Below are 17,326 nucleotides of genomic sequence, written 5' to 3' on the forward strand. Positions count from 1 at the left end.
TCAGCCTTTTCCAGCTGTGTTCTCCTCTCACAGGGGAGCTGGAAGCTTCATCAGGACAACATGGGTTGGACAAAAAGCGGGGCTTGGGCTGGCCGGACTCTGAGCTGGCCCGCCGGTGCTGAGCACTGCTGGGGAGACGGAGGATGGAGAGCAGACCTCCCTGACTGGCTGAGTGATTGCAACAGCTTCCCTCCAAGCTGTGTCCTCCCTGGAGCATGTTAGCTCCCAGGCGCCTGGCCAAAGCCAGACTGTAAGGCCAAGCTCTACGTGGAGGAGTTATTTGCCAGGTAAAGTCGATGGGAACCTGAACCAGAGGGAAGTTCTGCTGGCTGAGCCCCTTCTGCTGGAGCAGGCCCCTGGAGAACATCTCCTGGGGCCGTGTCCTGTCCTCTCCCTGCATGGTGCCCGGGCTCTTGCAGGCAGCAAGAATTGATAAAGAAAAATTAGATTTGGCTGGTGAAAAACATTCCCGTGGGAAATTTTGACTTTTTGTCAGAAACTCCAGCGCGTTTCTTTTTCAGCCCCAAATAAGCATGAATAGGAACAAAGATTCGGTTTTGGCAGGGGGAATGGGCTTACCAAAGAAAACACCCAAATTTTCAGGCAGAGCAGACACATTCTGTCATTTTTCTCTTTGGTTGAAAACCCAACTTTCCCGAAAAAGAGCAAATTCAATGAAAAAGTCAGAACTGCTTCTCACACCTCTGGCTGGTGCAAATTCAGTAGATTTGGCTAATTCGCCTGCCCCCTTACCACTGCTGCTCATTCACCTCCTTCTCAACCTCTTCAAGAGGTTGAAGATCCCTCCAGAGTGTGGCCAATGGCATCACCACCACCATCATCCGCAGACTTCCTCACCGCCTGTCCCCGGCCTCTGCCCGGTGAAGGCTGGCACCCGCAGCCTCCGAGTGAGCGCAGAGGCTGACTTTATCTCTGGGTTTGGGAGAGAAATCAGGGTGGGCTGATGGTCATGAGCAAGTGGGTGGGAGCTGAATGGGGTTATTGTGATCTTTATCTAGGGGGATTATTCTGGGCCGTGTGGGCTTGGCAGGGCAATGCAGTTGTTTGGCCGTGGTTGGTGTTGCAGACTGATAGGTATGGCCCCAGGGAATCTGCAGGAAAAACAGACTCAGGAAAATTGTTTTACAGTAGCTTTACCGTTGCAAAACATTCATTTCCCAGCAAACTCTGAGGAAGAGGAAAAAGCCTCGGAGATTTTCGTTTGCAGAAGTCTGACACAGCTAGAACTGTGCACGGTCTGAAATGCAGAGCCTGGCACGAAGACACACACTTTACTGGAAACCGTGAAGTTTATTGGAAGTAAATTGGAAGTAAGAAAGACGGTAGGCACACAGGGCCAGCACGATAACTGAACAGCAGCGTTCACAGGAGCAGTTCAGGGCGCTGCAGAGCAGACAAGGATCTGGCAGTGACCCTGGGGCACCCCGAATTTTACGGCACTGCTGATGGAGAGAACTTTCTGCGTGCAGGGAACCTGTCCCGGGCTGCGAGATGGGGCAGAAGCCTGGGGGAAGCTGAGCCCCTCCAGCTGCTGGCGGGGATGCTCACCCCGGGGTGCCGCTGGGATCTGTCCCTGCCCGGTGGCCGGGGCGCGGAGCCCCTTCCGCAGGCGCAAAGCACTGCTCACAGAGGAACCCCGCAGGGACAGAAGGAAAACGGGAGATAAATCACGGCTCGGCGCTGTTCGCACGTCCGAGCCGCTCTCCCCGCCCGCTTCCCCCCGGGGCCCGGCCTCTCCCCACCGCCGCCGCTCCGGAGCCGCCCCGACGTGAGCCGCAGCCCGGCGGAAAGCGGAGGCTCGGCCCGGCCCGGCCCCTCGTCTCCCCCCCGGGGCTGAGCAGCGCCGCAACACCGGGGGCACAGCCGGCACCCCCCGGACTCCCCCGGATTCCCCTTTCCCCGCACCTTCCCGGCTCCCCGCGGCCGCCCCCGGCGGGTCCCGGTACCCCCGGCCCCCGCAGCCCCCTGCCCGAGCCCGGTAACCCGCGGCCGCTGCCCGGCTTGGCCGTGCCTCGGTGCTGAAGGCGCCGGCGAAGAAATTGTGCTCTCTGCAAGGGACACATCTGATTATGATTTGGGAAGAAAAAAAAAAAAAAAAAAGAAAGAAAGCAGAAAAAAAAAAAAAAAAAAAAAAAAGCCAAAGCCCAACCCGGCCGCTCGTTGTTGATTTTTTTTTTTTTTTCCTATCGTCGGAGCTGCAAATGTTTTGGAAGACGGGGCCGAGTTTTCCGTGTAAACAAGGCGGCTGCGGGCGGCGGAGTGCCGGAGACGCGCTCCGGCGCGGCGGGGCGAGCCCTGCTGAGCCGAGCCGAGCCAAGCCGAGCCGAGCCGAACCGAGCGGAGCAGAACCGAGCCGAGCTGAGCCGAGCCCAGACTCCGGGCTAGCTCACCCCGAGACCCCCGTCCCACGCAGGACCTGGCACGGCTCCGTAAACCGGACCGAGAAGGGGACCGGCAGCGCAAGGGCAGGAGTCGGCGGGGTGCACAGGGCTGCAGGGGAACTGCCCCCAAAAACCTCACCCCGTGCCCGTCTCCCCCTCGGGTTAGCCCCGGAGCTGGGGCTCGCTTTCAGCCCGGACGGCACGGAGCGAACCGGCCCGTCTCGGAGCGCTGCTGCCGCTGCCGTTTGCTCTCGGGACCCGTTCCCGTTCCCGTTTCCGTCCCCGTCCCCGACACCTCCCGTTGCCCGCCCGGGGCCGCCCCCACCTCAGGGCAGGACGGGGACAGGGACTTCGCCGAGCTGCCCCGCGCCCGGCCGCCTTCTCTCCCCGTCCAGGACCGGAGCCGTTCCCGGCCCCGGCCGGGGCTCCCTGCGAGCTCCGGTCCCCGGCACGGATACCCCGACCCCAGGACAGGGGACCCTGCCCCGCCCGCGCCTCTCCGAGCGGCGTCGCGCACGACCGGGGTTTTGCCATTTTGCTCCGTGTCCCCTCTCCCCGCGCTGATTTCCACCGTGTCCCCTGTCCTGTCCTTCCGAGTCGCCCGCGGTCCCTGCTCCGTTCTCCAGCGTCCCTCGGTGCCCCCGACCCTCCGGGTGCTTCCGCGTCCCGGACCTCCCGCACTCCCTGCCCTGCACTCTCGGGTCGCTCGGCGCTCCGTGTCCCTGTCGCAGACCCCTCGCCGTCCCCTGCCCCGGGTCCCCCGGGGTCCCCGCTCTGCGCCTCGGGGTCTCCCGGGCACCTCACCGATGCGCTCCCGGCCGCTGCTGTGTCCCCTGCCTTGCGCTCCCGGGTGCCTCAGTATCCCCTGCTCCGCGTTTCTGTGTCCCTGGGAGTCCCCCGGGTGTCCCCTCCTTTGCCCTGCATTTCCGGCTACTCCCGTGTCCTCTCCGCGTCCCGCTCCCCGTGTCCCCGCGTGTCCCCGCGCCGCTCCCCGTGTCCCGGGATGGCCCCGGCTGCCCCCGCGCCTTTCGTTCCCTGTTCCCGCAAGTCCCCGCCGCGGGTTTGGGTGCCCGTGGCTGTCCCCTCCCTCGCCGTGCCCTTTCGGGGGGACCCCAGCGCCCTCTCCCCGGGGTCCCGGCGGTGCCCACGCCGTGCGCTCCCACGCGGGGACTCACCCACGCACTCGTTGGCCTCCCGGGCCGTGGCTCTCTGCCAGGGCCGGTCGTAGTGGAAGGGCTTGCAGCGGTCGCACTCGGGGCCGGCCGTGTTGTGCTTGCAGTCGCACACCAGGTTGTCGTCGCGGTCGCGCACGCAGCGGGACGCGTGGCCGTTGCACTTGCAGCGCCCGCCGACCTGCAGGTCGGACACGGCGTAGAAGTAGGAGTCGCGGGCGAGCTCGGAGTCGTCCTCGTTCTCGTCGCCGAAGGTGTGGAGGCGGCTGAAGGTCACCTTGATGTCGGTGGCCGTCACCCAGTCCTGCAGCACGGGCGAGTTGTCGAAGTCGTGGGCCGTGGGGCGGCCGTCCAGGGTGCTGAAGGCGATGAGGCCGCCGGAGAGGGGCCGCACGTCGGTGTGCGAGTCGGTGCAGATGGCCTCCTGCTCGTTCTGCTTGGTGATGGTGGCGCGGCTGGGCTTGTTGTACATCTTGCGGCACTGCGTGGAGTAGAACTGGAAGGGCACCCAGGTCTTGCCGTAGTCCATGGACTTGTAGATGGCCATGGACTCGGGGCGCGGCGAGCAGAACTGCAGGCTCACGTAGGTCACCTCGAACTTCTTGCCGAGGGAGAGGGTGAGGGTGACGTTGTGCGGGTACTGCACGTAGCTGTCGGACTGCCAGCACGTCAGGTTGTGCGGGTTGTTGAGGTCGGTGAGGAAGGAGGGCGGGTGGGCGCGCTTGGGGTCGGAGGCGTTGCAGAGGTGGCAGGAGCGGACCTGCTCCTCGCCCTTCTCCGTGACCACGCAGTACCGCGACGGCGGCTTCCCGCAGGTGCTCGACACCTTCACCTCCTTGCCGAAGGCCGAGTTGACGAAGTCGGGGATGCAGCGGCGGGGCAGCCCGTGCTCGTCGTAGCAGGGGTCGGGCTGAGCCGTCTGCACGGCGAACATGCTCAGCCCGTGGTAGCCACCGCGCAGCGGCTGCGCCAGCCACGCCGCGGCCAGCAGCAGGGCGAGCGGCGCCTCCGCGCCCCTCCGCGGCATCCTGCGGCCGCCGACCTGCGCGCAGCAGCAGCGAGGGACCCGCCGGGCACCCGCGGGGCCGCGCCGGGCTCTTGCGCGCAGCTCCGCGGGGCGACGCGGCCGAGGGCGGCGGGACGCGGGGGGCGGCTCACGGAGCCCGGAGCATCGCCCGCCCCGCGGCCAGCCCCGCGGAGGAAAGGGGGACGGCGGCGGCGGCGGCACCACAAAAGTGCCGCTGGCGGCGGGGCTGGGTCCCGCCTGCCTCCCGCCCCGGCTCTCGCACGGAGAATGACTGGCGGTCCCAGCCCCCGCCGCGTTTGAGGTCATGCTAAAGGAGTGACATTGCGCTCAAGGAACAGAACAACGACATCCACTGGCGGCTCAGCCAGAGACACGCACAGGCGTCGGGGGGGGGAGAGGGGGGAAGGATGGGAGCGGTCCCGCCGAGCCCGGGGTGTGTGGGGGGGTCCCGCCCCGACTTTTCGGTCATGGGCCCCCCGAGAAGCCGGGGAAGGGCCCGGCTCTGGCCGCCCCCTCCCACAGCCGCGCCGGGGGTCCCCCCGCCCTCGGTTCCTCCTGGCCGCCGCCGTGCCCCGACGGGGCCGGGAGAGCGCAAAGCCGCCGGGGCTCCGTGCGCACCGGGCGGGGAGAGCCCGCGGGGGTCTCGCACACCCGTGAGGATGCCGAGAGGGCCGGGATCGGGCCCCCTCCCAGCCTCTCGCTGCCGGCATCTCCCCCTCGCCCCGTTCCCGAGTCAGGTCGGGCCTGACCCCTCGGCACGGCGGGGGCTGCCCCGAACAGACGGAGCGGTGCCGGGCACGGCGTGGGGACCCGAGGCAGAGCCCGAGCGCAGGTGCCTGGAGGGGGTTGGGGGCGTCTGTGCCCGTCCCGGTCCCGGGGGACTCCCGGCCCCTCCGTGTCCCAGCCCGGGTGATTCTGTGAGAGAAAACCAGGTGCCGGGAAAGTTTCACTCGGGGAAGTCTCGAGTCCTCGGACACGATTCGGTAGCCCAGGGGCAGGCAGAGCCCGGCAGGTTATTTCAGAGGCCCGGCACAGCCCGGCCTCTCGCCTCTCCCCCTCGGCTCACACCTTGTGGCTCCGTCTGCCCACGGGAGGAAGGTGTTGAAGGGCAGCACTTGTCCCGCACCGGGCCGTGCCCAGCCCCGGGCTCCCCTCCCCGGCCTCCCCAGCCCCGTGCCCCCCCACGGCCGCCTCCTCTCGGGGCGCTGAGCCCCCCGCTGCCCCGACGTGCCGGTGCCGAGACTCCGGGAGCCGCGGAGCCTCCCGGCGAGCGGCCTCCCTGCCGGCCTCCCTGCCTCCTTCAGCCGCTCCCCTTGATTAAAAGGGCACTTTTATTTTTCCAACCGACGTGCCCTTTCTCGGAGCGCTGCCCACGCCGTGTCACTCAAGCGGCCGGGCCCTGGCACGGCGGCGCGACCCCCTCCGCTGCCAGCCCCGACGGGGCGGCCCGAGGGGACGGGGGGTGCCCGGGCAGCGGCGAGCCCCGCGCCGGCCTCCGCCCCCTCCCCTCCGCCCGCCCCTCTCCCCGCTTTGAATTCCTTGCCACCGAGCTGAATAAAAGTGGTTGTTGTAAATTGAATTAGTGCCTGATTAATCTGCTCCCGGGCCTGCTAGCCCAGCGGGGCGTCTTTGGCAATGCAACCGCCTTCCCTGCAGGGCAGCGGGGCTCCGCAGCCTCCCTGCCCCCATCGCTCCCCCTGACCCCCCCCCGGCAGCTCCGCGGCTGCCGGGATTTGTTAACTCTTCCCCGGGAAGCAGCCCCTCCGCCCTGCTCCCGACGCCCTTGCTGCTCGGCCTTGGCCAGAGGGAGACGCGTGTGGGAAGGATGCGATCGACTCGGGGGGGTCCCGCTCCTGTCGGTCCCACCCGAGCCGTCCAGGAAGGCGGTTGCAGCCCCTGCCGGGGCACACACACGCACCCCGGTGTAAGCCAGCCCCGCTGCACGCCGCAGCCTCCCCTCCGCGGAGTTTTTCCCCCCGACTGCCCCACAACACGCAGGGGCCAGGACCGGGCTGTGCCCCTCCAGGTGACCGAGCCGTCGGCTCAGCATCGCGTTGCCCAGCCGGGCACCCCAAATCTGGGCCAAGGGACCCCCCCAGAGGTGGCTGCTCTCAGCATGCCCCTTGTCGTGTCCGAGCTCCCCCTCTGCCTTCCGGGCCCTTCTCCTCCGGCCACGCGTGTCTAAGACCAGCCCTTCCCCACGGGCCCTGTAGCCGTGTGCGGGGCTCCTCTGCCCGTGTGTGGGGATCCGTCCGGAGCAGGTGTCTGTCCGGGTCTGTCGTTCTCTCCAGTTTTGTTTTTTTTTTTTTTTGCCTCGGCTGCCCCAGAGCCCGCGGCCCCCTCCCCGGCCCCGCGGTGCCCTGTCTGGACAGGCAGAGGGGGGATTTTCGGAAATTTCTTAAAGACCCACGGCTGATCCCAAAAGCAGCTCTTACGGGTGGGACCGTGGTGCCCGCCACCCCGACACTGCCTCCCGGCCACCTCCCGGCCCCTCCAGCCCAGCCTGGACCAAGACTTCATCACCTCGGGGTAAGGAGGGATGAAATAATACTAAGAAAAAAAGGAAAAAAAAAAAAAAGGCGGTCATCGTTGAACTCCCCTGCAGCCCCGAGGTGCTGTTCAATCCCCCCCCCCCGGGTGTTAATTTAACGACCAGCCGGCGCTGCCCCGGCCGCCGAGCGCAGGCTCTCGCCTCCGTGCTGCCCGTCCTGCAGGCTTTGCTCGGCGTTTCCCAACCCTCGGCGTTTGCAATGGCTCTTGCGGTCATTAACGTGATTTACTGAGGCTTTCCTCTAATTACCTCTCCCTCGAGCTATTAAACGCATGGAAGCAGCTCGGCGGGGACCGAAGCGCAGCTCCCTGCGGCCGGTTCCGAGGCTGCCGCTTCCCCCCCCGGGTCAGGGGCCGGGGGATGCTCGGGGGGGCCCAGGCCGTGCCCCCCAGCCCAGTTTTGGGTTGTTCTTCCCAGCATTAAGCACCAGCCAGCCCCGCTCTGCTCCCGGGCATCCCCGGGAGCCGGATCCAGCGCCCCGACGGCGAGCCCCGACGGGCCGGGGCAGGACCGAGCGGCCCCTTTTTGGGGGGACAGTAAGAGAGGCGAAGGGTTTTATTTCGGACCCGCCGTGGGCAGAGGGAAAACGCGGCCCCGGCGCTCAGAGCCTGTTTTAAAAGTCAAATCGCTTCGGGTCCCCGCAGCTCGTCCACTCCTCGGGAACAATGCGCTCCCCCTGCCATCGCCCGGCCTTGGATTTTGGGGAAGGGAGGGGGAAACCCAACCAGATCTTCCCCTCCTCAAATATCTGGGGGCCGTCCCCCCGGCGGGGACCGGGAGCGGCTGGAAAAGCAGAGAAGACCCGGGTTGAAATAATCAGGAGCGATTTATTCCCCTGGAGTGACAGTTCTTTTGAGCAGTTGCCGAATGGCAGTTTCTGTCTTTCTGAAAGCTTTTCTTCCAGATTCTGTTCAGATTAGGCTGGGGAGATGAATGAGGCCATTATCCAGCCCAGTAGCTATTCTGAAATGCCAAATTAATTACCAAGGGCTAAATCAAGGCGATGGGGGCTGGAGGGGAGGGGGGGGGGCGGCGGTTCGAGGTGTGAAAATATCTCCGCGGGTTTTAAACCCGGGCACGGGGGCGGCACCAGGACCCACCCCCCCCCACCCAAAAAAAAAAAAAAAAAAAAGGAAAAAAGGAAAAAAGGAAATCCTCACGCTGCAGGTGCGGGGGCAGAGACCCCGGGGGGCTCCTCTGCTGTCCCCCCCGTCCCGTCCGCGGGTCCCCGGGCAGGGCAGAGCCCGAGCCGCGGCCGCTCGCCCTCGTCCCGATGCTCCCGCTGCGAGCGGAGCCCGGGGCTGTTCCCCCCGGGGCTGGGGCTCCCCGCTGCTCACACGGGTTGCACATTTGCAGGAGCGTGTGGAAACGCGGCTGCAGCGCTGGCAGATAGCAGGATCTGGGAATCTGCCGAGATGTGCCAAGGGAATTAGGCAAGAAGGCACCGCTGGCTCTTCCCGGACTGCTGCCCCTGCCAGCACAGATCGCGACATTTGCACATGACATTTAATTCCCCCCTAAAAGCTCTTTGGCTCCCGGCAGGCAGTTATTGTTATTATTATTACTCTAATACTTATGGTTCTCTCCCAAGCCAGTATCATTTGCACATAAGCCTCTGATCATTTCGCAGATCCCCAGCCCATAATCCGGTTTTCCCTCCAGTTCCCGGGAAAGCACACCTCTGCCTCTTCTCATTTACACAAAAATTGCTCAGTTTAGCGATCGCTAGGTAGACCTTGATTATAGATTTCAGCACGGGGAGAGCTGGCCATGTGGCCGATGCTAAATCTTCCTCAGCAAGCGCACATGGCCGGCGACATCCCGCCTCAGCCTGCTGAAACCCCGGGCAGCACTGCTGGCAGCAGAAAGAGCACAGCTAGGCAAGGCTTTCCCCTAAACTAGACAGTCCTTGCAAACGAAGAATAAGCTACAGGGAGGTTTCCCATGGGCTGAGAAGTGGGCTGTAGAAGGAATCAAGCCTTTAATGTAAATTGGCCGTGGCTGGCAGAGACCACTGAACACTGGGCTATTCAGCATCTCTGTGAACCTCTAATGATCAACTTGGATTTCAATTATTCACCCAGAATTGCCACCAAGTGAGATAAGCCCCTGGAATACTATATTTTCTCCTGCAAAATGTTTGCTGTAGGGCAGGCAGGCTAGAAAGCTCTGTGTGCGATACGCGCTTTGCTTTGAGCAGAGCAGGCTGACACGCAGCAGCTCCCCTCCGTACCGAGCGGGGACTGGCAGGTGGGTTCAGCCTCCACCGGGACCTGCAGCAGTGCAGGTACAAAACCACCCAAACACCCAAGGCACCGCTCCACGGTAAAACTGTTAAATGCCATGATTCAGTTGTGTGCTTCTTGGCAGAAAGAATGGCTTCATTTGGATGGGTGCAAATGCAGCAGAACAAAAAATAATGCAGATTAGCCCAGAAAATGTGTTCATGTTCTGGACATTGGACATGTTGTCAAAGTGTCATTGGGGTGAAAAAGTGGATGTTACGTGGCATAGCTACAAAATATGCATGGACACTCCTGACTTCATTTGCTCCTGTATTCCAAAGAAGGCTACCCTACATTATTAAGCTATTTCCACAGGAAAATTACTTTTCTGAGCACTACATCACAGGGAGCAGGACGAGAGGAACACAATGACCTTGCAGCAATGTTCTGATCTCAATGTGCAAAACCACCAGAAGTGAAATGGGAGCTCGGTCTGCTGGGAACGCCCTAGCACAGCTGAAGAAACCTTGCTGGGGCTGGCAGGAACACCTGCACCAAAGGAACAGATAAACACGGTGCATTTTGGGGCACTGGTGGCTTTATCCCGATTTTGTGGAGCTGGAAGACGTGGGGTGCAGAAAGTGGGTTTTTGATCTGGGGAGGCAAATTCCTGTTCAAAGCTTGTTGAGGATCTGTGGGGACACACAAGGGGTAGAGGTATCTGGCTCATTCAGTAAAATGTTTTGTGCCGATGTTGTGGGGTTTGGGAAGGCACAGTGCAGTAACTGTAGGACAAACAGCAGCAGTGTTTGACCTGCAGAGTTTTAGCGGTGCAGAAGCAGCCATTCCACAAACCTGACCAAAGGATCCTGGATCTCAGGGGACGTGGGAGCGAGTCCACCCTTCACAAAGGACTTGCTGCCATTTTTAGGGCTAGCCTCTTCCCATCACAACCACCCACTGCCCAGCTCCGAGCTGCTGTCCCTGGGCTCTGGGGACAGACCTGCCCCAGGACCCCCAGCTCTGTGCCCACCCAAGAAAACTCCCCTCAGGGCTGAGCCAAGGGTCTGGGCAGCCTGTGAAGCTGTTTGGGAGCCAGAATAAGCAAATCTGTCCCCAGGTACCCAGCTCTGACCTTTAGCTCTGATCTTTCCCCTGCAGCTGCCCTTCTGCTGCCCATGGATGGAGGCTTTGGATGTGCTGACCTCCCCCGTGCTGCCTGCAGATGATGCAGCCCCGGCGGACACCAGCGCGTTCCCAGCTGCTGCTGGCCCTGGCACCCATGGCAGGCACTGGGAGCTGCTGGACATTATTTCAGTAGGAAAACTGAGCTGACTGAGAAGTATCTGCCTCCAGGTCCCATCTGGGGAAGAACACAGTGAAGTTTGTTCCTCTTGAGTCTAGGCCAGTACCACTCAAATGAAAAATGGTCTTTTTTTCTTGCTGCTTTTACCTTTGTTAACCAAACTGGAGCAGCAATGAAAACACAAGGTTCCTGGAACCCCGATGGAGAGGGAAACCAGTCGGTGTTATGGCAGTGGCTAAACACTGCCCAGAGCAAAGGGAGAGCAGCTGGGTCGAGCTGGGACAGCGAAACCACTGCCCTGCTAGGGCAGGGACATTGCAGCGAGCAACGTGCAGCGAGCAATGCTCCTTGAAAACAACAAACACCTTTAAAATAGCTAATGGGAGCAGAGACAGCTCCTCACCTACGTTACAGAAATGTCCTCTGGGCACAATGGATGCAATCGACACCAGCCTGGTGTGGGATTTTCTTTGGGACTGGCACCAGAAAGTGGCCCCGCAGAGGTTTCCTACCTCGATGGAGTCTGCCCAGGAAACCCCAAGACGTTCGTTTCATACAGGACCTGTGAAAGGCCGGGGAGCTGAAGCACTGAGCTTCTTGTTGGGAATTTTCCTCCCCGCTGAGTCAGAATAGAGTCGTGAAAAGGAATTTGATCTTCTTAAGCCGATGTTAGGCAAAGATCGGACCTGGGCAGAGAGGGCGGGGATGGAGGGCACACGGCTGCGTGGGGCCAGGGCAGGCAGGACTGAGGGTACCCCAGCTGCCTTGGGAGCAGGGTTGTTCACACACACACACACATCCCCAGAGCTTCTGAGCCACCTAACAACTCCCTTCATCAAATGATTTACTCCTCTCCAGCATTTGCTTTGCAGGGATGAGGGGGCTCTTGGGGCTCCGTTTGCAGTGGTGGCAGTGCCGTGCAGGCTGTTTCAGCAGTGCAGGTGATGGGGCTGCTGCCTGTCTCTGTATGTTTCAAAATAATAAAGAAATAAAGGTTCCAGAAAGCCTCCTGTTCCCTTAGGCACCGTCACAGCGTGGGGGGGGATCTGCAGGACTGAGCCAGCAGGGTCTGTCCTTGGGGCTGAGCAGTGGGCATCATGCAGATGGCCATGGGGACTGCGAGCACACACCTTCCTTACGCAGAATGCCCTCTTGTCACATGAGGGGTACAACGGGTGCCGGGGGACTCCCCAGACCCCAAACCACCTCTGCACGGAGAGGCTGCCGGGAGCAGGGTGTCCCCACACGTGGGGCTCGGTGCAGCGAGGGCACGTCACCCAAAGGACAGCAGGACACGGCTTTTTGCTCAGCCGTACCCAGAACGCTTCGCAGCGTTCGCTCTCTTTTTGGCAGCCATCCTAACCCAATTATAATTAAGTATGTATTAAGCTGGATGAAGTGGCCTTCGAGTGGCTATAACCTTTTAATAGGGGAACCTGCAGAAAGGCAGCGGGGTGGGCTTCTCTGGCCAGGCGGCGAGGCACGGGGTCAGCCCCAGGTGCAGGGGCTGGGGAAGGGGCTCTGAGCAGCCTTCGCCTGCCTGCATCAGCCTCCAGGAAAGCAGAGCCTTGCTGATGGGCCCGCAGCCTCCCAAACCCACCCGGCATTCCTCCTGCCCAAAGGTAGGTGGGCGGCTGTGTTCTGGCCTGTTTCCCCAGGTGCTCAGCAGGGCAGTGATGTTTGTGCTCTGCTGCCCATAGCAGGAAAGGCTGCTACATGCCAGCTGGTCACACTCCCCAGCCCTGTCCCCAGATGCCTTAGTAACAAGGGGTGGAAAGAGAGAAAAACTCATTTTTCTGACCCATCCCTACCCTCTTTGTCATCAATATATGTTTTTTTAATTTTTAAAATTAAATATTTTTAAAAATTATTTTTATAAAAATATTTTTCAGAGTTCATTGTGTGCTAGAGTAAAGTAAATCCTGTCCTCCCTGAACACTGCCTGGTTTTGATTCAGCCGGAGAACAACCTTATCTGAGGGGTCCTGCCTGTCCCTGTCCCCAGCCCACAGGTGGCCCAAAGATGCACACAGATCCCTCAGAGGACAAATTCCAGCTGTCCCCAGCTCACTGCTACCAAACACTGCACCAGGGTCTCACTGCTCCCTCCTGTCCCTGACACTGGTCTCCTGGCCACTTGGAGGTGTCCCCAGGTGTGTGGGCACAGACACGGAAAAATATCACTTCTGTGAGATTCGATACACAGTGTCGGCTGTTCCTGTGCTGCCCCAAAATGCACAGATGAAGGTGCACATCTCTGCACCGCCTGAGACCCGGAGAGCACAAAGAGTGACACAGCCACCCCTGCTGGCCTCCCGCTGACTGCTAGGCTTGGATTTACACTCACGTTAAAACACACGAATTGGCAAATCCGAGCCGAGAAATGCCAATGGATTTCCCAAGCACGGAACAGCCTTAAAATAAATGAGAATTAGAGCACCAGGGTGAAACCCACCCCTGGGGGAAGTGGAGTTAATTGAAGTTTAAAGATTTATGCAGGGCAGAGAGGCCGAGGGGGTCTCCTGCCCGGGGGAGGAGTGAGGGTCCTGCACTTGGTCCTCGCCCAGGGCTGCCCCCTGCACCTCCCCTTCTCCACCCTCCTGCCCCGTCCTCCCCGTGGGGGGGCCCAGGGGCTGCTCCGGGGCTTTGCCGGGTTGCCTGCACCAGCCCTTGGCAGAGAGATTTTACCAGTATAAAAAGCTCCCAACTGCTACGCGTTGCCTTGCAATGCGGTTTTTCAGCCTGGGGGAAATGTTGAATAGCGTTTCCTCCAGCTGACAAACAGGTCTTTTGTTCCTTCTCAATTTGGGGGACAAAAGGCCGCTCATGTTGCACCTTCCTCACCCTCCTGACTTGCTTTGCACCTGCCCCTGGGGCCTGAAAGGGAAAGGTTTAACATCCCAACAAACCTCCTGGGAGAGGAGGGCTCCCAGCGACACCTTCCCGGCTGCGCACTTCTGCCTGTCCCCACCCCGGACCCTGGGCACTGCCACCTTCAGGGGCTGTGCTGGCTGCCTGCCCTGTCCCCGGCCCCATCCCTGTCCCCTTCCCCATCCCCTGCCTTTCCCCACTTCCCTCCCCGGAGTTTCTGCAGCCTGGGGCTGGTGAAGGGGAGCAGCCTTCGGTGGGCACCTCCGAAAGAACAGGGAGGTGCCGTTGCCATCGCACTTTGCTCCCCAAGCCCCCAGCACCCTTTCATCCGCAAAATGCCAAACATTAAATATATGTCCGAAACATGTTTGAGTGAGCGAGGTTTCAGCAGCAGATCAGGTGCTTCACCTGGAGGGGAGCTGGAAGGGCTCGCTGCCCGCTGGTTTCCCCGGGGCACGTCCTCAGGACACTGTCACCAGCTGTCCCCTGCCTCCCGCAGCCCCTGCGTGCTCCCAGCCGCTCAGGTCGAGCCCTCCCCAAACCTTTGCAGAAATCCCCTCCAGCTGGTGTTGGCAGCAACTCTGTCCTTCCAGGAGGAGCGGGATGGCCCCAAAACCTTTCCCATCCCAGGCAGCAGCGACCTCAGATGCCTCGGTGCCGCGCGTCCCCGGCTGCAGCCCGCGGCTCGTTGCGCGGTGCCACCGCTGTCACCACGGGCCCTGCTGCCACCTGCCGGGCACCCAGCGCCCAGCTCGGGGAGCAGAAGGGCTGGGGAGCCCCGGGAGCCCCTGTCCCCAAAGGCTGGGCTGGCAGAAAGGCTTTGCCACCGGTTGTGGGGAGGCGCAGGAACCACCCCGCGGCTCCTGCCTGCAGCTCCGATGTTGCGGCTTTGTTGCGGCTCGTCCATCACAAAATGAGCCTTGAAAATGTGCCTCTGCTGTAGGGTGGCGGAGAGGATGGCAGCCCCCCAAAGCTGCCCCCGGCCACTGCGCAGGGAGGGGGGCACGGCTGGGTGGCACCGCCTGGGGACCTGGTGGCCCCGGGTGGCAGCCAGGGCTCCTGGCACAGCGTGCTGGGGGCTCAGGGCTGCCTTGGCGTGCTGCCACCTCCACGTCTGACCGGGGGCTGCTGAGGGCTCCCCCCGGCTCCCCCCAGAGCAGCACACTGCACTGCCAGAGGCCCACCCGCCGCGCTGCGTTCCCACAGGACTTCTGCAGCCCCTCGGTGACACGGAGCGGGGGCAGCTGGGTACGGCCGCGGCTCCAGCCGCAGTGCCCGGAGCGTGTTCCCAAATCCAGGCTTTGGCACCCGAAGGCACCGACCGCTGCGGAGGGGCTCGGCGGGAGAGGGGATGCTCCAACACCGGGGTGCTGCGGGCTCAGGGGTGGCCGTGGTAAAGCTCAGAGTGCTGCCCTGGCACCCCACACCTCTCCTCCGTGCTGACCCCATGAAGCTGCTGGAGGCAGAGCCCCCCAGGTGGGTGCTGTCCGGGGGTGCAGGACGCCGGGTGGGTGCTGTCCGGGGTCGCACCCCCGGGTGTTGCTCAGCATCCAGCGCTGCAGTTCTGCGGCAGGACGCAGGGTGGAAGCCTCAGCCCGTGCAAAGCCAGCCCGCTGCCAGCCCAGGGCTCTGCCCCTTTCCCCTGCCCCCTCCCAGGGGCCAGGAACAGCCCTGCTGCAAAGCCCTGGGGAAGCGGGCATGGGACGAAGCTCCGAAAGGTGAGGAATAGGGGGTTCCAGCTTCGGGAGAGAGTTTTAGGCGGGGACAAGGCCGGCTCTCTGCATGCAAGGGGACTTCTTACAGGAGCGTCTTGCCCCAAGGGGTCGTGAAGTGAATCCCAGAGGCAGCAGCTCAGCAGGCACAGCCCGGTGTTGGAGCAGCTGAGCATTTTTACCTGCAAAATGGCAAACATCCAAAGTGAGTGGTGAGGAATGGCAGGGAAACATTGTGCAAAGCAATCGGCTCAGCTCCACGCCGTGGAAAGCATGGTCCCTCGAGGTCCAGCTGTCTCCCCTCAGTTTCCATGTCAGCCCTGATTTCTGCACCCCTTTGTTTGTAGGAAAGGAGGACCCCATCCTGTTCCACACCTCTGTCATTCTGTGCCAGATGCAAACCTGGTCCTATAAAGAGCACGGGCCACTTGTGTAACAGTGCACAGCTCACCTGCAAACCCCAACCACGGTGTGGTGTGGCTGTGGGGGCAGCAGGGTGTGTGTGTGTGTGTGTGTGTGTGTCTCCTTTGCTCACAATCACCCCTGCAATTGTTAATATCACGGTGGGGAAGATGTTTGATTGCATCAGACTCCTTCCCAGATCGTTCCCCGGGTCTTCCTTCTCCCTGTGACAAGCACGGAGGGCTTCTAGCAAGCACCAGGTTGGCTTCTGGTGTGATGAAGCCAGAGACTGAAATGGAAATGGTCCCGAGGGCTGCAGGAGGGCCAGGATCAGACCTTCTCTGCGGAAGAAGGGACTGGAGGTGGAAGGGAGCCAGGGTTTAGCAGGGGTTTGCTCCAGACACCCCACGCCCTGACTTGGCACACAAAGTCCACCTGCACAGGGCAGGAGAGTGTGGGTCAGACAAAGTTTGAGTGGGAAGCACGAATGCTGAGGGCTCTCTGGAGCCCTCCACCCCCAGCCCCAAACCTTCAGCTCTTCGCAGGATCAGGTTGTTTAAGGTCACGTTTTCACCTCCTGCACGGAAGGCAGAAGGGGAAGGTCTGGGGTCAGGTCTGCCGCCACCAAAGCCTATGGCCCATTTTCGTTTCTCAAGGGTCAGATTCAGGTGGTGTTGAGCAATCTTTCAGTATCCTTTACATTGCACCAGAGAAATGAAAAACACAAGTCGTGGGAGGAACCAGCGAGAAAAAGCAGGTTCCCTTTTTGCTGGATCCTGCTTCCCCTTCCCTCTGAAGCTGTGCAGGCAGCGGGCACCCTGGGGTGCTGAGCCGGGGCTGTGGGGCTCTGTCATTGTGGGAACGGGCAGAGAAGGAAGCAACGGGCGCACCGAGAGCCTCTGCAGCCACGGGCAGAGCAGCCCCGGGTGCATCTCTGGGAGATGTGAATGGATCCTAAGGAGATGTGAGCACATCCCTGGGAGATGCGAACATATCCTAAAGAGATGTGAGCACAGCCTCAGGGGATGTGCTGGCTGCCGTCTGCAGCCGTTGGACAGTGTTCATGGTCAACTCCAGCTGGATGACTTTGTGGCCTTTTTTTTGGAGCTATTTTTTTTGCATTTCCAATGTGTGGCTGGGCCTGAATCCATCAAGAACACCCCAGCACCTCTCTGGCTGAGAGGACATCCCGTCCCATAGCCGGCTTTGCTCCCTGCCCTGGTCATTCCCTGGCTAACGTTCAGCTGAGCCCTGCCCTGCTGCAGCCCAGGAGCTGCCACCAGGCTCCGGTGCCATTTCTGTGCTGGTGTGACCCATGCAAGGATGATGTGCCAGTACCTCCTGCACTGGGCTGGGGTGGATTTGGGGTGGGGGAGAGGCTTCAGGGCAGATGTGGGACAGCATGGGGGAATTTGAGGTGGCGAAGGGAGATCACAGCCTGCACAGGGAGAGTTTCTGTCTGCAGAGGTGCTGCCCAGGGCGAGGGGACATTCCACCGGGCTTCCTGCAAAGGGTCAGCGGGGCCAGGGACACAGGCACGCAAAAACCCAGTGGAAAGCTGCTGCAGGAAGGGGGAAGCCTGCTTGGGACATTTGGGCAATTCCCAGCTCCTGAGCCTGCTGCTCTCCCCTCACTGAGACACAGGGACCCCTAAGCTGG

The 17,326-nt window shown here is 61.6% G+C and overlaps 1 protein-coding gene across 2 annotated transcripts in view; it reads right to left on the bottom strand.

Moving 5' to 3' along the window:
* NTN1 (netrin 1) overlaps positions 1-4,859 on the bottom strand; it is an 84,532-nt gene extending 79,673 nt beyond the window's left edge. The window contains exon 1 of one of the 2 annotated variants that reach the window (XM_027471677.3): positions 3,578-4,859. In XM_027471677.3, the coding sequence (XP_027327478.1) occupies positions 3,578-4,601 (1,024 nt within the window). In that variant the 5' untranslated portion in view covers positions 4,602-4,859. The remainder of the gene's footprint in view (positions 1-3,577) is intronic. The other variant, XM_027471676.3, reaches the window with a different exon arrangement.
* Positions 4,860-17,326: the final 12,467 nt, after the last annotated feature.

Source organism: Anas platyrhynchos, chromosome 19, assembly GCF_047663525.1.
Source record: "Anas platyrhynchos isolate ZD024472 breed Pekin duck chromosome 19, IASCAAS_PekinDuck_T2T, whole genome shotgun sequence".
Taxonomy (NCBI): domain Eukaryota; kingdom Metazoa; phylum Chordata; class Aves; order Anseriformes; family Anatidae; genus Anas; species Anas platyrhynchos.